General features: G+C 45.9%; 1 protein-coding gene across 3 annotated transcripts in view; it reads right to left on the bottom strand.

Moving 5' to 3' along the window:
- Nucleotides 1-20,580, bottom strand: part of abcc3 (ATP-binding cassette, sub-family C (CFTR/MRP), member 3) — a 159,610-nt gene that overhangs the window by 62,288 nt on the left and 76,742 nt on the right. The window contains exons 20-23 of one of the 3 annotated variants that reach the window (XM_080209254.1): nucleotides 17,478-17,583; nucleotides 13,193-13,346; nucleotides 4,734-4,941; nucleotides 3,360-3,670 (exon numbers count right to left, since the gene is read on the bottom strand). In XM_080209254.1, the coding sequence (XP_080065380.1) occupies nucleotides 3,360-3,670; nucleotides 4,734-4,941; nucleotides 13,193-13,346; nucleotides 17,478-17,583 (779 nt within the window). Of the gene's footprint in view, nucleotides 1-3,359; nucleotides 3,671-4,733; nucleotides 4,942-13,192; nucleotides 13,347-17,477; nucleotides 17,584-20,580 lie in introns of those variants that run through there. The other 2 variants (XR_013889153.1, XM_080209255.1) reach the window with 2 other exon arrangements.

Below are 20,580 nucleotides of genomic sequence, written 5' to 3'. Positions count from 1 at the left end.
TCATAGCTCTATCCACTTGAGTGGCAACCTTCAGAGATCTGTGGATATGAACCCCAAGATCTCTCCGTTTCTCAGAATCCTGCCGTTGACCCTGTAATCCGTATTCAAGTTTGTCCTACCAAAATGAATCACCTTGCACTTATCAGGGTTAAACTCCATCTGCCACTTTTCGGCCCAGCTCTGCATCCTATCAATGTCTCTTTGCAGCCTGCAAGAGCCCTCCACCTCACCCACCACTCCAGCAATCTTGGTGTCATCAGTAAATTTACTGACCCACCCTTCAGCCCCCTCTTCCAAGTCATTGATTAAAAAAAAAATCACAAATAGCAGAGGACCCAGCACTGATCCCTGTGGTACACCGCTGGTAACTGGCCTCCAATCTGAAAATTTTCCCTCCACCATCACCTTCTGTCTTCTATGAGACAACCAGTTACTTATCCAATCAACCAAATCCCACACCTCCTTGCTTTCTTCATTAGCCTGCCATGAGGAACCTTATCAAACGCCTTACTAAATCCATGTATACGACATCAACTGCTCTACCTTCATCTACACACTTAGTTACCTCCTCAAAGAATTCAATCAAATTTGTAAGGCAGGACTTAACCCTCACGAAACCGTGCTGACTATTCTGCACTGAGCTGCATCTTTCCAAATGGTCATAAATCCTATCCCTCAGGACTTTTCCATAAACTTACCCACCACCAAAGTAAGACTAACTGGCCCATGGTTACTAGATTCATTCCTATTTCCTTTCTTGAAGAGAGAAACAACATTTGGCACTCTCCAGTCCTCTGGCACAATCCCTGTGAGAAGTCTGACAACACCAGGTTTAAGTCCAACCGATTTATTAAACCTGGTGTTGTCAGGCTTCTTACTGTGTTTACCCGAGTCCAACGCCAGCATCTCCACATCATGACAACAATCCCTGTGGACAGCGAGGACCCAAAGATCAAAGCTAAAGGCTCCGCAATCTCATCCCTTGCCTCCCAAAGTCTCCTAGGATATATCCCATGGATGTGTGGGGCCATGAGGTTACAGATTGTAGTTCAGTACAATTCTGTTGCTGTTGATGTCCACAGCACCTCATGGATGGCCAGTTTTAAGTTAGAAGATCTGTTTTAAATCTATTCCATTTAACACGGTGGTAGTGCAACACAACACAATGAAGAAGTGACTTTGACAATAACACAGTCCTTGTGGAGACAGAGGTCTATGCACAGAGAAAGGCCCTTCGGCCCATCATGTACACGCCAGTCAAAGACAAATCATTCAACTATTTCAAGTCCCATTTTCCAGCACTTGGTCCATAGCCTTGGCGTCACAAGTGCACATCTAAATACTTCATAAATGTTGAGGGTCTCCACCTCCACCAACCTTTCAGGCAGTGAGTTCCAGACTCCCAGCACCCTCTGGCTGAAAAGGTTTTTCTTCACGTTCCCCCTAAACCTCCTGTCCCTTATTTTAAATCTCTGCTCCCTGGTCATTGATCCCAGCACAAAGGAGAAAGGTTTCTTCCTGTCTTTCTACGCCCCTCAATCTTATTCCGCCTCCCCCCGCATCAGTCTCCTCTGTTCCAAAGAAAACAATCCGAGTCTATTCGATCTCCCTTCATAACTAAAATGCTCCAGCCCAGGCAACATCCTGGTAAATCACCTCTGCAGCCTTCCCAGTGTTATCACATCCTTCCTGGAATGTGGATGCCAGAACATCACAATATACACTAGCTGTGGCTTAACCAACATTTTATATAGTTGGTCATCCCTATCGCTACTGCCATGGACAGATGCATCTGCAGCAGGCAGGTTGGTGAGGATGAGATTAAGTATGGTTTTCCTCTTGTTAGTTCCCTCACCAGCTGTTGCAGTCCCAGTCTAGCTGTGATGTCCTTTAGGATTTGGCCAGCTGTGGTGGTTCTACTGAGCCACTCTTGGTGATGGACATTGAAGTCCTCACTCAGATTACATTCTGTGCCCTTGCCACCCTCACTGCTTCCTCCAAGTGGTGTGCAGAATGGAGGAGTACTGATTCATCAGCTGAGGAGTTTGGGGTGGGATGTAGTACTGCAGCAGGAGGTTATTTTGTCCATGTTTGACTTGATGCCTTGAAGCTTCATGGAGTTTGGAGGCAATGTTAAGTGTTCCCAGGACAATTCCCTCCTGAATGTACACCACTGTTCCGCCCCCTCTGACAGGACATATTCAGGGATGGTGGTGGTGGTGTCTGGGACATTAGCTTTTCAGTGTGATTATGACTTTGTCAGGCTGTTGCTTGATTAGTCTGGGAGATAGCTCTCCCAATTTTTGCACAGGCCCCCAGATGTTTGTAAGCAGATGTTACCACCCCAAGACCACAGCCAGTTTCCCACATCGTGGGTTAATACAATGCAAGAAATAAGATGAAACATAATATACAAGGTGCAACCTGTTTCTGCTGTTTCATCAGTTAGTGGCATGCAATGTGTGTGTGTGTGTGTGTGTGTGTGTGTGTTTTAATTCTCATTTCAATGACCGGGGATTAGATCTGGGCTAGGTAGATCTACACAGCTCCAGACAAATAGGAATTGGTACAAAGGAAGTGTAGGCAGGAGACTGTATCTCAGCTTTAGCACCAGTTCTCCACTGAGTGTACTTTGGAAAAATTCACATGCATTGGGACTGTGTTGTAGAAAGTCTGAATTCAAGATGCTGGACCAGCACATCCCTCAGATACAGTGGCTGGGCACAGAGTAGGCTGGGTGGGCAGTCAGGTGGTTCTCCAGCCTGGCTGGAGAAGGGACATTCCTTGGTAGTCACACATGCGCCAAGCTGACAATCAGTGTGTGAAATCACAGCCAACACAGTGTGTGATTGTACCATGCTAAAGCCTCACACCCTCACCAGCGTTACTTCACAGCTGGAAAACATTGGTCACATTCAGACTGCAATGAATAACTTGTGTTGGCAAAGACGGGAAAGTGTTTCACAAACATTGACAGCACCAAACCAAGCAAGATTATACCAGAAAGCAGCAGCAGACAACACGAGGGAACCCCAGTGTCAGACACATTACTCAATTCAGATTTTAGAACAGAGGATCACATTAGTGGGTCTTTGTCTCTATCTGTACTGATGTTAATCCAGCTCTCTCACACTGTCACTCAGTAACTCCTCTCCCCCCCTCCCCCAGCACCCTGTGTTACTGACTGTATCTGTACTGATCCATCATTTCCCAGAATTGGGATTTGTGTTTGCCAATTGGTAGTGCCTTGAAGAGAAGTCCTAACAATGAGGCTCCCTGTTCCAAAAAGAGTAAGCCATGTCATCATCCTTTGCACTGCATGTGTTGATGAGAAAGTGGAGAGGTGACTAGGGAGATACCTGTACGAGGAAGTAAACAAAAGCCAGGGGCACGATTAGCAGAGTGAACCATGGGGTACTGGCTGATACTATTATCATGGTGGAAATGGAGACGAAAAACGTCATGAGGAACATCTGGAATGTCAGCGGAATCACTTCATCAATTATATTAACATCCTTGCCGAAACGATTGATGAGGCGGCCAATGGGTGTGGTGTCAAAGAATGCCTGAGGTGTGTGTAACTTGTTGTCCAGGAGCTGTGCGTGGAGCTGTCGGGCAGCCCCTAGGCCTCCAAGTACCAAGGTGAAGGAGGAGGTCATAACTAGGATCCCTGTGATGGAAACATAATGCAGTTCCAGAGTGGAGGTTAGCACACAGACTACATGTCCCAGCGACCCAGCCCCAACTGGTACATACCCTCCAGCCAACATCCCCCCCCACCCCCAAATGCCCTCAGCCAACCCCCACCTACTCAACAGCCACCAACCCCCATTCCCACCCCCCCCACCCAGACACTGCCCAACCCCCACCCATGGCCAACCCCCTCCATCCAGACATCCCCCAGCCAACCCCCACTCAGCCAATACCCACCCCGCCATCCCCGGCCAACCCCGATACCCTGCAGCCAACCCCCACCCCACCCCATCTCCTCTACCCAGATACGCCCCAGCCAACACCCACCCCCACCCAATTCCCCCCCGACCCCCCACCAACCCCAGTCAATTCCCCCCAACCCAGACAACCCCCAGCCAACACCCAACCCCCACCTCCTGCCAACACCCCTCCACCCAGACACCCCTCTGCCAACCCCCACGCAAACTGCTGCTCTTCCGACCCAGCACCCCACCCCAACCAAACACCCCACACCGCCAAACCCCACTCCTCTCACCTTTCCCACCTAGCCAAATCTTCCTCCCCTCACCTCTCCACCAGCCCTACTAACCCCTCTTACCCAGCCAAACCCAACTCCGCCTCAGCCCCCATCCACTCAGACAACCCTCAGCCAACCCTCACCCCTCCAACACTCCCCACCCAACCAACCCCCGTTCTCTCAAACTACCACCCTGTCATCCCCCTCCCGCCCTCGGCCAAGCCCCGGCTAAGCCCCTCCCATCTGACCCCCCCACCCAGCCAAACCCCATTCTTCCTTACACCCTCCTTCCACCACCAACCCCCCACCTCCCCTGCTCCCACCTATCTCCAGTCCTCTCGGCCAATCCCCTCCCCTTCCCGCCCACCCTCCTCCTCCTTTTAATTACTGGATGATAACATTGCTTGGTTTATATATGGCAAACAGCTGATTGGTGCAGAGCATCCCAGCCCCACCCACTTGACTACTGGTTGCTGTTGTGCATCGTCCCCGCTCAGTTTCCAGGTGATGGATGGGACTTTACCTTGTGTGAAGCCCAGTGCGGCATACACTCCTACCCGCATGAATGTGTGCTGCTGTGTTCCATTGACGACAGGATCATTGGTCCAGGCGCTTAGCCAGAAGTTGGCACCAATCGCTGCGGCGTTCTGGCAGCAGTACAGGATACAAATCACAACAGAGATAAAGGGACCGACTGCCTTCAGATACTGCCAGAACACAACCAATTTAACCTGTCGGCAAAACACAAGCTCCGTCACCCACCATTCTTCGGGTCAACTGCTTTACTTCCTTAACTGTTCATCTCAACAATCCTCACAGCAGCTTGTAGTTCAATCCTTGATGTGGAGATGCTGGCGTTGGACTGGGCTAAACACATCAAGAAGTCTCACATCACCAAGTTAAAGTGCAACAGGTTTATTTGGTAGCAAAAGCCACTAGCTTTCGGAACACTGCTCCTTCATTGGGTGAGTGGGAGTTCGGCTCACAAACAGGGCATATAAAGATACAAACTCAATTTACAAAATAATGATTGGAATGCGAGCCTTTACAGGTAATCAAGTCTTAAACATACAGACAATGAGAGTGGAGAGAGCATTAAGCACAGGTTAAAGAGACAAATATCATCTCCAGACAGGACAGTTAGTGAGATTTTGCAAGCCCAGGCAAGTCATGGGGGTTACAGATAGTGTGACATGAACCCAAGATCCCTGTTGAGACCGTCCTCTTGTGTGCAGAACTTGGCTATCAGCCTCTGCTCAGCGACTCTGCGCTGTGTGTTGTGAAGGCCGCCTTGGAGAATGCTTACCTGAAGATCAGAGACCAAATGCCCATGACCACTGAAGTGTTCCCCAACAGGAAGAGAACAGTCTTGCCTGGTGATTGTCAAGCAGTGTTCATTCATCCGTTGTGCCTTGACATTGTGCATTCTGCCTCTGATCTTTGGATAAGCGTTCTCCAAGACGGCCTTCATGACACATGACAACTCAGAGTCACTGAGCAGAAACTGATAGCACACTTGAGGACGGCCTCAACCGGGATCTTGGGTTCATGTCACACTATCTGTAACCCCCACGGCTTGCCTGGGCTTGCAAAATCTCATTAACTGTCCTATCTGGAGACAATACATGTCTGTTTAACCTGTACTTAATGCTCTCTTCAGTCACATTGTCTGTACCTTTAAGACTCGATTACCTGTAAAGACTTGCATTCCAATCATTATTTTTTGAGTTTGTGTCTTTATATGCCCTGTTTGTGAACAGAACTCCCACTCACCTGACGAAGGGGCAGTGCTCCAAAAGCTTTTACTACCAAATAAACCTGTTGGACTTTAACCTGGTGTTGTGTGACTTCTTGTGTGCTCAATCCTTACCAGAGGTCTCTAACCCCCAAAGACATATACTAAAAGGAATTTTTTTTATTCATTTGTGGGACATGGCTGTTGCTGGCTGGCCAGCATTTATTGCCCATCCCTAGTTACCCTGGAGAAGGTGGTGGTGAGCAGTCTTCTTGAATCGCTGCAGCATGTGTGCTGTGGGTTGACCACAATACCATTCGGGAATTCCAGGATTTTGAGCCAACGACTTAAGGAACAGTGACATATTTCCAAATCAGGATGGTGAGTGGCTTGGAGGGGAGCTTGAAGGTGTTCCAATGTATCTGCTGCCCTTGTCCTTCTAGATAGCAGTGGTTGTGGGTTTGGAAGATGCTGCTTAAGGAGCCTTGATGAATTGCTGCAGTGTATCTTGTAGACAGTACACTGCTGCTACTGAACGTTGGTGGTGGAGAGTGTGGATATTTGTGGATGTGGTGCCAATCAAGCAGGACTGCTTCCTGCTGGATGGTGTTGAGCCCCTGGGTTTTGTTGGAGCTGCACCCATCCAGGCAAGTGGGGAGTATTCCATCGCACTCCTGAGTTGTGGCTTTTGGATGGTGGACAGACTTTGGTGACTCAAGAGGAGAGTTACTCACTGCAGTATTCCTAGTCTCTGGTCAGCTCTTGTAGCCACTGTGTTTCTGTGGTGAGTCCAGTTGAGTTTCTAGTCAACGGTAATCCTAAAGATGTTGACAGTGGGCGATTCAGTGATGATAACATTATTGAATGTAGAAGTGTGGTGGTTAGATGGTCCTTTATTGGTAATGGTCACTGCCTGGCATTTATGTGGCTTGAAGAGATAAGTAGGGTGGAAGGAGTCTCTGTTTGGAGCATAAGCATGATGTGGATATGCCGGCATTTTACTGTGTTTATCCCAGTCCAAAGTCTGACAACACCAGGTTTTAGTCCAACCGATTTATTTGATAGTAAATTCACTAGCTTTCGGGTTAGCTCCTTCGTCAGGTGAATGGAGAGTTCTGGCCTCAGACAGAGCATATAAAGCACAGACAGTTTAGAGATTACTGATTAGAATGCAAATCCTTACACCTAACCTGCTGTTCAAGTCCTGAAGTGGCTGACAACATGTGTGGTAAGGTGTAAAGATTCGCATTCTAATCAGTAATCTCTAAACTGTCTGTGCTTTATATGCTCTGTCTGAGGCCAGAACTCTCCATTCACCTGACAAAGGGGCTAACCCCGAAAGCTAGTGAATTTACTATCAAATAAATCGGTTGGACTAAAACCTGGTGTTGTCAGACTTTTTACTGGAGCATAGAACATTACAGCGCAGAACAGGCCCTTCGGCCCACGATGTTGCGCCGACCAGTTTTTAAAAAAAAACAATGACCCACTAATCTAAACCAATCCCTTTTCGTCCATAAACCTATCCACAGATCTCTTAAACGCCCCCAAACTAGGCGCATTTACAACCGCAGCAGGCAGGGCATTCCAATCCCTCACCACCCTCTGGGTAAAGAACCTACCCCTGACATCCGTCCTATAACTACCCCCCACTTAATTTAAAGCCATGCCCCCTCGTGCTAGCTTTCTCGAGGAAAAAGGCTATCACTATCCACCCTATCTAAACCTCTAATCATCTTATATGTTTCAATAAGATCCCCTCTTAGCCTCCTTCTTTCCAGCGAAAACAACCCCAAATCCCTCAGTCTCTCCTCATAGGACCTCCCCTCCATACCAGGTAACATCCTGGTAAACCTCCTCTGCACCCTCTCCAAAGCCTCCACGTCCTTCCTGTAATGTGGGGACCAGAACTGCACACAGTACTCCAAGTGTGGCCGCACCAGAGTTGTGTACAGTTGCAACATGACGCTGCGACTCCTAAATTCAATCCCCCTACCAATAAACGCCAAGACACCGTATGCCTTAACAACCTTATCTACTTGATTCCCAACTTTCAGGGATCTATGTACACATACACCTAGATCCCTCTGCTCCTCCACACTATTCAAAGTCCTCCCGTTAGCCCTATACTCAACACATCTGTTACTCCTACCGAAATGAATTACCTCATACTTCTCTGCATTAAACTCCATCCGCCACCTCGCGGCCCAGCTCTGCAACCTGTCTAAGTCACCCTGCAAACTATGACACCCTTCCTCACAATCTACCACACCTCCGACTTTGGTGTCATCAGCAAACTTACTAATCCACCCAACTATACCCTCATCCAGATCATTAATAAAAATTACAAACAGCAGTGGCCCCAAAACAGATCCCTGAGGCACACCACTCGTAACCGAACTCCATGACGAATATTCACCATCAACCACCACCCTCTGTCTCCTATCTGCTAGCCAATTCCTGATCCAAGTACCTAGATTACCCCCAATCCCATACATCTGCATTTTCTGCAGAAGCCTACCATGGTGAACCTTATCAAACGCCTTACTAAAATCCATATATACCACGTCAACTGCCTTACCCCTATCCACCTCTTTGGTCACTTTCTCAAAGCACCAGCATTGACCAGTCAGGCCAAATGGCCTGTTTTGTGCTACAGATTCAATGTCCTTTTGCTGCAGTGTCACCCAGCAATAACTCCCTTATGCTGACATACATTCCTCTGTTATCCTTCCACTTGAGCTATATCCACTGCTCCTCATTTTAAATACCAGGTACAGTAATATCATTGCTCAGTTATGCACAAATGGTCAGGGAAAAAGAGTATAGAGTCATAGAGATTTACAGCATGGAAACAGGCCCTTCGGCCCAACTTGTCTATGCTGCCCCTTTTTTAAAAACCCCTAAGCTAATCCAATTGACCCATACCTCTCTACATCCATTGTACCTATGTAACTGTCTAAATGCTTTTTAAAAGACAAAATTGTACCCGCCTCAACCACCACCTCTGGCAGCTTGTTCCAGTCACTCACCACCCACTGTGTGAAAAAATTACCCATCTGGACCCTTTTGTATCTCTCCCCTTAAACCTATGCCCTCTGGTTTTAGACTCCCCTACCTTTGGGAAAAGATATTGACTATCTAGTGATCTGTGCCCCTATTATTTTATAGACCTCTATAAGATCACCCCTCAGCTTCCTACGTTCCAGAGGAAAAAGGTCCCAGTCTATCCAGCCTCTTCTTATAACTCAAACCATCAAGTCCAAGTAGCATCCTAGTAAGTCTTTTCTGCACTCTTTCTAGTTTAATAATATCCTTTCTACAATAGGGTGACCTGAACTGTACACAGTATTCCAAGTGTGGCCTTACCAATGTCTTGTTGAAGTTGTACAAGACATCCCAACTCCTGTATTCAATGTTCTGATCAATGAAACCAAGCATGCTGAATGCCTTCTTCACCACTCTGTCCGCCTGTGACTCCACTTTCAAGGAGCTACGAACCTGTACCCCTAGATCTCTTTGTTCTGTAACTCTCCCCAACACCCTATCATTAATTAGTCCTGCCCTGGTTAATCTACCAAAATGTATCATATCGCATTTGTCTAAATTAAACTCCATCTGCCATTCGTCAGCCCACTGGCCCAATTGATCAAGATTCTGTTGCAATTGGAGATAACTTTCTTCACTGTCCACTATGCCACCAATCTTGGTGTCATCTGCAAACTTACTAACCATGCCTCCTACATTCTCATCAAATCATTAATATAAATGACAAATAACAGTGGGCCCAGCACTGATCCCTGAGGCACACTGCTGGTTACAGGTCTCCACTTTGAAAAACAACTCTCTATAACCACCCTCTGGCTTTTGTCAAGAAACCAATTTTGTATCCATTTAGACCCCTCACTCTGGATCCCATGAGATTTAACCTTATGCAACAATCCACCATGCGGTATGAAGGGTGTAGGAGTAGAGTTAAGAGAGAAATCAGGACGGCAAAAAGGGGACACGAGATTGCTTTGGCAGATAAGGCAATGGAGAATCCAAAGAGATTCTATAAATACATAAAGGCTAAAAGAGTAAATAAGAAGGGAGTAAGGCTTCTTAAGGATCAACAAGGTCATCTGTGTGTGGATCCACAAGAGAGGGGTGAGATCCTAAATGAATATTTCTCATCAGTATTTACTGTTGAGAAAAGCATGGATGTTAGAGAACTTGGGGAATAAATAGTGATGTCTTGAGGAGTGAACATATTACAGAGAGAGATGCTGGAAATCTTAAAGCACATCAAGGTAGATAAATCCCCGAGACCTGATGAAGTGTATCCCAGGACACTGTGGGAGGCTAGGGAGGAAATTGCAGGTCCCCTAGCATCGACAGCTACAGGTGAGATGCCTGAAGATTGGAGGGTGGCAAATGTTATGCCTGGGAACCACTGGCTGGTGAGCCTCACATCTGTAGTGGGTAAGTTGTTAGAAGGTATTATGGGATACAGAATCTACAGGCATTTAAGGACACAAGGACTGATTAGGGACAGTCAGCATGGATTTGTGAGTGGAAAATCATGTCTCACAAGTTTAATTGAGTTTTTTGAAGAGGTAACCAAGAAGGTAGATGAGGGCAGTGCGGTTAACATTGTCTATATAGACTTTAGCAAGGCCTTTGACAAGGTACCACATGGTAGGTTGTTGCGCAAGGTTAAATCTCACAGGATCCAGGACAAGGTAGCCAGATGGATATAAAATTGGCTTGCTGACAGCAGGTGATTGTATAGGGTTGTTTTCTCAAACTGGATCCTGTAACCAGCAGTGTGCCTCAGGGATCGGTGCTGAGTCCACTGTTATTTGGCATTTATATTAATGATTTGGATGAAAATTTAGGAGGCATGGTTGTTAGTTTGCAGATGACACCAAGATTGGTGGCACAGTGGACAGTGAAGAAAGTTATCTCCAATTGCAACAGGATCTTGATCAATTGGGCCAGTGGGCTGACGAATGGCAGATGGAGTTTAATTTAGACAAATGCGATGTGATACTGAACCAGGGCAGGACTTACTCAGTTAATGGTAGGGCATTGGGGAGAGTTACAGAACAAAGGAATGTAGGGGTACATGTTCATAGCTCCTTGAAAGTGGAGTCACAGGTGGACAGAGTGGTGAAGAAGGCAGTTGGCATGTTTAGTTTCATTGGTCAGAACATTGAACAGGAGTTGGAATTCTTGTTGAAGTTGTACAAGACATTGGTAAGGCCACATAGACGATCTGGAGGAGGGGGCTGAGTGTAGGGTAACAAAATTTGCTGATGATATGAAGATTATGGAAAAGCGAATTGCGTGGAAAGTCTGCAGAGAGATCTGGATAGGCTGACTGAGTGGGCGAGGACCTGGCAGATGGAGTATAACGTTAGCAAATGTGAGGTTATCCACTTTGGTAGAAATAATAATAGGAGGGATTATTATTTAAGGGTGAAAAGCTGCAGCATGCTACGGTGCAGAGGGACCTGGGGGTCCTTGTGCACGAATCGCAAAAACCCAATCTGGAGGTGCAGCAGGTGATCAAGAAGGCAAATGGAATGCTGGCCTTTATAGCAAGGGGGATTGAATATTAAAGCAAGAAGGTCTTGCTGCAACTGTACAGGGGACTGGTGAGGCCGCAGCTGGAGTACTGTGTGCAGTTGGGTCACTGCATTTGCGAAAGGATATATTGGCCTTGGAGGGAGTGCAGAGAAGGTTCACCAGGCTGATACTGGAGATGAGGGGGTTGGACTATGAGGAGAGATTGAATAGACTGGGTCTGTACTCGTTAGAGTTTAGAAGGCTGAGACATATATAGAGACATACAAGATAATGAAGGAGCTAGATAGGGTAGAGGTAGAGAGATTCTTCCCGCTTAGAAAGGATAGCAGAACTAGAGGGCACAGCCTCAAAATAAGCGGGGGAGGGGGGGTTGCAATTTAGATCGGAGTTGAGGAGGAACTTCTTCACTCAAAGGGTGGTGAGTCTCTGGAATTCTCTGCTCATTGAAGTGGTGGAGGCTGCCTCGCTAAATATATTTAAGTCACAGGTAGATAGATTTCTGATAGACAGGGGAATTAAGGGTTATGGGGAGAAAGCGGGAAAGTGGAACTGATCCACTTCAGATCAGCCATGATCTTATTGAATGGCGGGGCAGGCTCGAAGGGCTAGATGGCCTACTCCTGCTCCTATTTCTTATGTTCTTATGTTCACACTTGGAATACCGCATACAGTTCTGGTCATCCTATTATGGACAGGATATTATTAAACTAGAAAGACTGCAGAAAAGATTTACTAGGATGCTACCAGGATTTGATAGTTTGAGTTATAAAGAGAGGTTTGATAGACTGAGACTATTTTCTCTGGAGCGTAGGAGGCTTAGGGGTGATCTTATAGAGGTCTATAAAATAATGAGGGCATAGTTCAGCTAGATAGTCAATATCTTTTCCCAAAGGTAAGGAAGTCTAAAACTAGAGGGCATAGGTTTAAGGTGAGAGGGGAGAGATACAACAGGATCCAGAGGGGCAATTTTTTCACAGAGGTTGGTGAGTGTCTGGAACGAGCTGCCAAAGGTAGTAGTAGAGGCAGATACAATTTTGTCATTTATAAAGCGTTTAGGCAGTTACATGGGGAAGATGGGTATAGAGGGATATAGGGAAAACACGGAAAATTGGGACTAGCTTAGGGGTTAAAAAAAGGGTGGCATGGACAAGTTGGGCCAAAGGGCCTGTTTCTATGCTGTAAACCTCTCTGACTTTAACAAGATTTCAAATTCCACTGCTAGACTTTTGGCATTTGAAATCTGTTGTTAAAAATCTAAAAGTAATAAAATATTACTTTCAGTAAAACTTTATGATGCTAAAACTCCATCTGATTCATTAATATCCTTTAGGGAAGGAAACCTTACCCAATCTTGTCTCTTTGGGACCCACAGCAACGTGCCTTACTCTTAACTACCCTCAAAATGAAACAGCAAGCCACTCAGTTGCTCCTCGAGGACAATAAGGGGTGAGCAATAAATGCTGGCCATGCCAGTGAAGCCCAGATCCTGAGATGAATATATAGAGCCTCACCAAGTCATATAGGCAGGCTATTACCCACAGTCAAAGAGATAGCTCCTGAGGGAAGTGCTGTACATCTACTACTGACACCTCAGCCCCATGGTGACGAGTGTGGGGATGAACACAACCTCCCAGAGTGATGGAGTCAGCACTGTCTGTGCTGTGTGAGCTTACCCTCCCGGTTTCCGCTGTCTCAGCCTGGATCAAGTCCTTTGATTGGTTCTTTGGCTGTGGAGAATTGTCCACCACTTTCTTCTTCTCACTCAGACGCCTCCTGGTGGATTTCCATGTGGATGCCTCACCATCGGAAGAGATCACACTGATTTGTCTGATATCAGAGGAAGGATAAATACAATTAGATAGCTGTTGCCCTGGGTTTATCAGTGAGGGATCATGGCAACCCTAGTTTTTAATTCCTCCTCGTGATTTAACCTTTGAACTGCTAGGTATCACTCTGGTAAATCTAACTAAGGGCAATCTATCCTTCCTAAGGTGTGGTTCCCAGAACTGATCACAGTAACTCCAGGTGTGATCTAACCAGGTCTTTGTATAGGTGAAGTGTGGCTTTGACCTCCTTGTATTCCGGTCTCTAAATAGAAACACCAGAATTCCATTCTCCTTTTGGATTATGTTCTGTTCCTGCTCATGACTTTTTGATGATCGATTTCTCTGATTCTCGAAACTCTTTGAATCTTCACTGTTTCTAATCTCTCACCATTTTGAAATATCCCCTTCTAGACTTTTCAGGTTCAAAGTGGCCAAACCTCACATTTCTCTCCTTTGAACTTCATTGGTCACAGTTTTCTCATTCGCTTAATCCATCAGTATTTCTTTTAAACTTCCATCTATACAGCTTGCAATGTCACCCTTGTGTCAGCAGCAAGATTGGAAATGTAATTTTTTATCCTGTCATTGAGCCATTAATAAACATGACGAATAGTTGAGGCTCCCTCACAGATGCTTGCGAGTCGCCACATTGTGCCATGTAGAGAACCTGCCTATTATCTCTACTCTGTCCTGTCATACAGCCAGCTTCCTAACCAGCTCCCTAACCAGGTTCCTAACCAGCTCAGTCATCTCCTTCAATCCCATCAACCTCAATTTTAACTAATTGTCTCTATCAGGAACTTTATCAAATGCCATTTCAAACCCGAAATAAATAACATCCAGAGATATTCCCCTGTCCACTACTTCAGTCACCTCCTCAAAAAATTCAATCAGGTTTGTCAGGCGTGATCTGCCCTTTACAAATTCACACTCGCTCCGATCAGCTCAGAAATCCAAACTATCTTATCCTCTAATTCTAGACTCCAGTAATTTCCCAACGACTGGTCTACAATTCCCTTGGCTCCCTCTCTCATCCATCTGAAAAGGGAAGTGGTATGCACAATTTGGCTGTAAATTGCTTTGGAGTTGTTGGTGGCAGCTGTGAAAAGCGCTATCAAAATACAAGTTTTTCTTTCTTTTAACTTGATTTCAGTTGCTCACAGAAAGGCAATAGGTATTGGGGAACATTTGCTTGCTTTGGCAGAGTTTTGTCTCTCACACCAGCCTATGCTGGCCAGTGAAAAGGAGTTAAACCCTGGCTGGCAGCTGCCGTATCTGCAGCTGGCAGCTGAGTGAGTGGGCAAGGACCTGGCAGATGGAGTATAATGTTAGCAAATGTGAAGTTATCCACTTTGGTAGAAATAATAGTAGGAGAGATTATTATTTAAAAGGTGAAAAGCTGCAGCATGCTATGGTGCAGAGGGACCTGGGGGTCCTTGTGCATGAGTCGCAAAAACCCAGTCTGCAGGTGCAGCAGGTGATCAAGAAGGTGAATGGAATGTTGGCCTTTATAGTGAGGGGGATTGAATATAAAAGCAGGGAGGACTTGCTGCAACTGTACAGGGCACTGGTGAGGCCGCAGCTGGAGTACTGTGTGCAGTTTTGGTCGCCGCACTTGCAGAAGGATACATTGGCCTTGGAGGGAGTGCAGAGGAGGTTTACCAGGCTGATACCGGAGATGAGGGGGTTAGACTATGAAGAGAGACTAAAATAGACTGGGTCTGTACTCATTGGAGTTTAAAACGATGAGGGGGGGATCTTGTAGAGACATAAGATAATGAAGGGGATGGATAGGGTAGAGGTAGAGAGATTCTTCCCACTTAGAAAGGATAGTAGGACTAGAGGGCACAGCCTCAAAATAAGGTGGGGGGAGGGGGGGCGGAGTTTAGATCAGAGTTGAGGAGGAACTTCTTCACTCAAAGGCTGGTGAATCTCTGGAATTCTCTGCCCATTGAAGTGGTGGAGGCTACCTCGCTAAATATATTTAAGTCACGGGTAGATAGGTTTCTGATAGACAAGGGGATTAAGGGTTATGGGGAGAAAGCGGGAAAGTGGAACTGAGCCACGACAGATCAGCCATGATCTTATTGAATGGCGGGGCAGGCTCGAAGGGCTAGATGGCCTACTCCTGCTGCTATTTCTTATGTTCTTATGTATCTTTCAGTCCTTAGCGTCAATCAATGCTGTCTGCGATGGTTACATCAATCATGTCAGAGGCTATTAAACAGTCAACACTGTCATATTGGTTCATAATCCAGAAAACAGGAGTTCAAATCCACAAAGCCTTTGGATTGCCCTAAAACCCACTACTTCATGAACACCGTCAACAGAAGTGAAGCTGTGGCCCTGTTCTGGCTTGTGCGTGATTCCAGTCCCACACCAAGATGCTCAACTCTTAAATTCAAACAAATCACCACCATCTTTACAGGGCAGCTAGGGATGGACAATAAATGCCCACATTGCCAGTGATGCCCTCATCTTGAGAATTGAAAACAGCTTTGATTTATCTAGCACCATTAACATAATATAACATCCCAAAGCATTTCACATGAGTATTAGAAAACAAAGTGTGACACACGGCATGTAAGGAAACACAAAGTCAGATGATCAAAAGCTTGATTAAAGAGACAGATTTAAGGAGTGTCTTAAAGGAGGAAAGTGAGGCAGAGAAGTGTAGGGAGAGAATTCCTGAGCTTGGGTGGGGCCCAGGCAACTATAAATATTAAGACTACGGCCATGTTTACTGACTTCAATCCCAAATCTTACCATAAATAGGCTTAAACTTCTGGCCCCTGTGTCATTAGTCATCTTATCACAATCACTCTACATCAATGATCTCAACGTGAGTTTGGGGGGATATGATCATTAAGATCACAAATGAATCAAAACTAATGATAAACAGCAAGGATGCACAGATTACTGGATGATATAGATGGACGGGTCAGATGGGCAAAACAATGGCAAATGGCATTTAACCCTGAAACGTGAGAGATGATGCATTTTTGGGAGGACTAACAATGCAAGCGGAAGTGATGGCTTAGTGGTATTATCGCTAGACTATTAATCCAGAAACTCAGCTAATGTTCAAGGGACCTGGGTTTGAATCTTGCCATGACAGATGGTTGAATTTGAATTCAATTAACAAAAAAAATCTGGAATTAAGAATTTACTGATGACCATGAAATCATTGCCAATTGTTGGAAAAACACACCTGGGTCACTAATGTAATTTAGGGAAGGAAATCTGCCATCCTTACCTGGTCTGGCCTGGCCTACATGTGATTCCAGAGCTACAGCAATGTAGTTCTCGGGCAACTAGGGATGGGCAATAAATGCTGGCCAGCTAGCAACGCCCATGTCCCAGGAATGAATAAAAGAAAGGGAATACGCAATGAACGGCAGGATGCTGGTAAGTACGAAGGCCAGAGGGTCCTTGGGATGCATGTCCATAGATACCTGAAGACAGCAGGACAGGTAGATAAGACGGGTAATGAAGCATATTGGATACTTGCCTTTATTAATGAAGGCACAGAATAAAAGGACAGGGACGGAGCTGTATAAAACACTTGTTAGGTCACAGCTAGAATACTACATGCAGATCTGGTCGCTACACTATAGGAAGGATGTGATTGTACTGGAGAGGAGATTCACAAGGATGTTTCCTGGGCTGGAGTGTTTCAGCTATTAAGAGGGGCTGGTTAGGCTGGGGTTGTTTTCTTTGGAGCAGTGGCTGAGGGGGGACCTGAGGGAGGTCTAGAAGCTGACTGATGTTTGTCCCAATTATTGTACATTGCACTTCCAACTGTAGCTCCCCCTCCTGCTGCAATATGTCTGCGTGGGTTTCCTCCAGGCGCTCCTGTTTCCTCCCATAGTCTGAAAGACATGATGGATGGGTGCACTGACGATCAGAACAAGATCAACTGTGTGACTCAGTTCCACATCTTTGGGACATGCAGTCACTGAGCCACTGGAGGAGTTCTGATGTGGAGATGCTAGCGTTGGACTGGGGTAGACACAGTAAAAAGTCTCACAACACCAATTAGTTGGACTTTAACCTGGTGTTGTGGGAGCTCTGATGCCAGCTTTAAGTGTTTCCAGAGTCACTGGAGACTGATACAGAACAGCACACTCACCTTATGAACTGTTTCCGCGCCTCTGCTGCCGAAGGCTCAGTGTCAGTCAGGTCGACGTGGTTACTGAGGGCATCCTCCCCAAGAAACTCATCCTCTTCATCAACCACTGTGGAACAAGGAAGGGAAGTCACATTCAGAGAGAATCAGCCTGTGCTCCCCTGTGTTTCTGCAAAGAACTCCCACTCACCCATTGAAGGAGCAGCACTCTGAAAACCTGTGGCTTGTGCTACCAAATAAGCCTGCTGGGCTTTGACCTGGTGTTGAAAGACTTCTTACTGTGCTCTCCTCACAGCGCCAGGGACCCGGGTTTGATTCCTGGCTTGGGTGATTTGTGAATCTGCATGTTCTCCCCATGTCTGTGTGGGTTTCCTCCAGTTTCCTCCCACAGTCTGAAAGACATGATGGATGGGTGCATTGGCCGTGCTAAATTCTCCCTCAGTGTCCCAAACAGGCACCTAGGTGGCAATTAGGGGATTTTCACTGTAACTTCATTGCAGTGACTTGTGACACTAATAAATAAAGTTTAAACTTTATATGGTGTGAACAGAGCAGAAGCCATGCAGAATGCTGTAACACGGGCTGCATGGGGAGGCAGTCACTTTGCAGTTGGCTGAGCAGCTGGTACCAGACTGATGCAACAACGGGAAATATCTCTGTAATGGTTCTGTAATGTGTTGATTTTGAACAACACAAGACAGCACAGTAGGACAGTCACTGGCTCAGGAGAAATTCCTGGATAAGAGAATATTCACCATGGGAGTGGCTGGTAACACTCCCTCCATCACCAAGAGCACACTTTAACATTCACTTCTCTGCAGTGTGCTGCGAGTGATGGAGTGCTGGCAGCCAGTCCCCTGGTGAATGCAGACTCAGCCTGGCCCTCATTAATGCTGGGAGCAAGAGCGCGTGAGCGAAAACGCACTCTAACTAATGCAAACAGAAAAGGACAGAAACCCTCTGCAGCACATGTGGAGAGAGGGAGAAATGTGGTGATCTCTGTGTTCAAGAGGGTGGAACAGATGCAGCAAAAAAAGGGTCAGGGATAGTGAGAGCTCAGAAGAGATTCGATAAAGACACCATGGGCACAGGACCGCGGGACTATTAATGATGGTGTTAAAGACCACAGAAAATTTTTGCTGTCACTTCACAATTCGTCCATGACCCGCTGGTGACAATAGTTTAATTTTCTGACTTTGCATTCTAGGTAAAATCGCACCTAAACAGAGAAAGTACCAGGCGTCAATCCACAGGCTGGCACTTGGCCAGGTTCATGACCTGCGCCATGGGCCAATGAGCCTGTTCACCAAGCAACTCAACAGTCTAAAAACTACCTGTAAAAGCACTAATGTGAAAATTGCTAGGGCACAGGAGTCAGGCCTGGTTGATGCCAAAACCACACCTGCTCTCACATCAGCATCCTGCTCAGAAACCAGTGTTCCCTTTCATTTGTCTTTACAGCGTGTGGCGCCTTTACGTTTGCATGCTTGCGTTGTAAAGGGAACACCACTTGTACCAACCAGCCTCTTTGTTCCCTGTGTGGCATCTTTTCAACTGTTACGTGGCTATGTGCTCATACAGCTTAGGGAAAACACTGAACTGGAACGTAGGAGTGAGTACAAAATACAGAGTCACAAACCTTTATCATTCTGAAAATCATCTGCAGCATTGGGGGGCAGTAGGGGAAGGGAAGGAGAAAGGCAGAAAATGAACAAGTTATAACCTGAGTGAAGGCTAAATCTCAGCTTTCTCCTTTCCGTCAGTTCCTAAACAAAACAGTGTGCTAAGACAGGACCGTCACCAAACAGCCCCTTATCCTGTGCAGCTTTGGCTCAAGCTCCTTTAATGACTGATTTGATCAGCTGTCCTCCCCCCCATCCATTCTGTCTAATGGCAGAATCTTACAGTGCAGAAAGAGACCATTTGGCCCATCAATTAAAACAGTACAGTGGCCCAGTGGTTAGCACTGCCACCTCATAGCATCAAGGACTGGGGTACAATTTTGGTCTTCTGGCCTCCTACCTTTGCTCTCCATGTGTCTGTGTGGGTTTCCTCCCTCAGTCCAAAGATATGCAGGTTGGGTTGACTGGCCATGTTAAATTGCCCCTTAATGTCAGCGGGATTAGCAGGGTAAATATGGGAGGGGAGGGTTACAGGGATAGGGCCTGGGTGGGACTGTTGGTGCAGACTCGATGGATCAAATGGCTCTTGCTGCAGAGTGGGGATTTTATGACTGAATTCTGTGCCAGCTCTTTATCTATCTAATTAGTCCTCACTGCTCTCTGCTCTTTTCCCAGAGCTCTGCAATTTTCTCCATTGAGGAAGCTGCTCTTTGGAAGTATCTGTGAATCTGCTTCCTGCCGTGCCAGGTCACACATTTAACATCATAACTCAGTGCGCACAAAATATTCTTATTTCCCGTGTTTTAAAAAAATCAATTATCGGTTGTTGTGAGGTCAGTGTCCCTTAAGGTTTTTTTTACAAAAACATGATTTATTAGCTTACAGCTTCAGTCATGTTATTGTTGCTGCTTGGCTACCAAATGGCCTTATTGCTGCTTCAGTGAGGTTGTTTGTTTTTAACTTTAGGAGAAGGGAAAACTGGTTGGAAGGTCAGGTGACAAGAAGGTTTTTTTTATTTTTAGTTTTGAACTACGGGTTAAATTTTAGTTGAGAAGGGAGCGGATCAGACTGAAAGCAGTTTCTCTTCCCTGTCTCCCTCCCTGGATTTGAGAAATTCTGCTGTTTAGCTGAAAGCATTCCTAAAGTGTTTGGGGCTGGATCAAGAGTCTTTGGAAAACTGTCTTGTCTTCAGACTGTTCTGAGTCTCAAGAGCATTGGACTGCAGAATTTAACTAACAACCTTGATGCTAGTATCAAGTAAGCATTAATCTGTGATGTATTAAACTTGTGTAAAGGGTACTTTGTTGTCTATGGGTTTGGTTTTAATTGGAACACATTAGACATATTCATTAAGGGTTATACATTATAGCTATTGTTTTGTTTCTTGTTGGTAATTGATAAAAGATTTTGCTAATTTTCTTACAATACATGTTGACTATATTCTTAAATAAACTTTGTTTGATAAAAACTCCTTAGTGGGTCAG

Source organism: Carcharhinus amblyrhynchos, chromosome 21 (assembly GCF_965287045.1).
Source record: "Carcharhinus amblyrhynchos chromosome 21, sCarAmb.v2.hapA, whole genome shotgun sequence".
Classification (NCBI taxonomy): Eukaryota; Metazoa; Chordata; class Chondrichthyes; order Carcharhiniformes; family Carcharhinidae; genus Carcharhinus; species Carcharhinus amblyrhynchos.
This window is presented reverse-complemented; position numbering and strand designations above follow the sequence as displayed.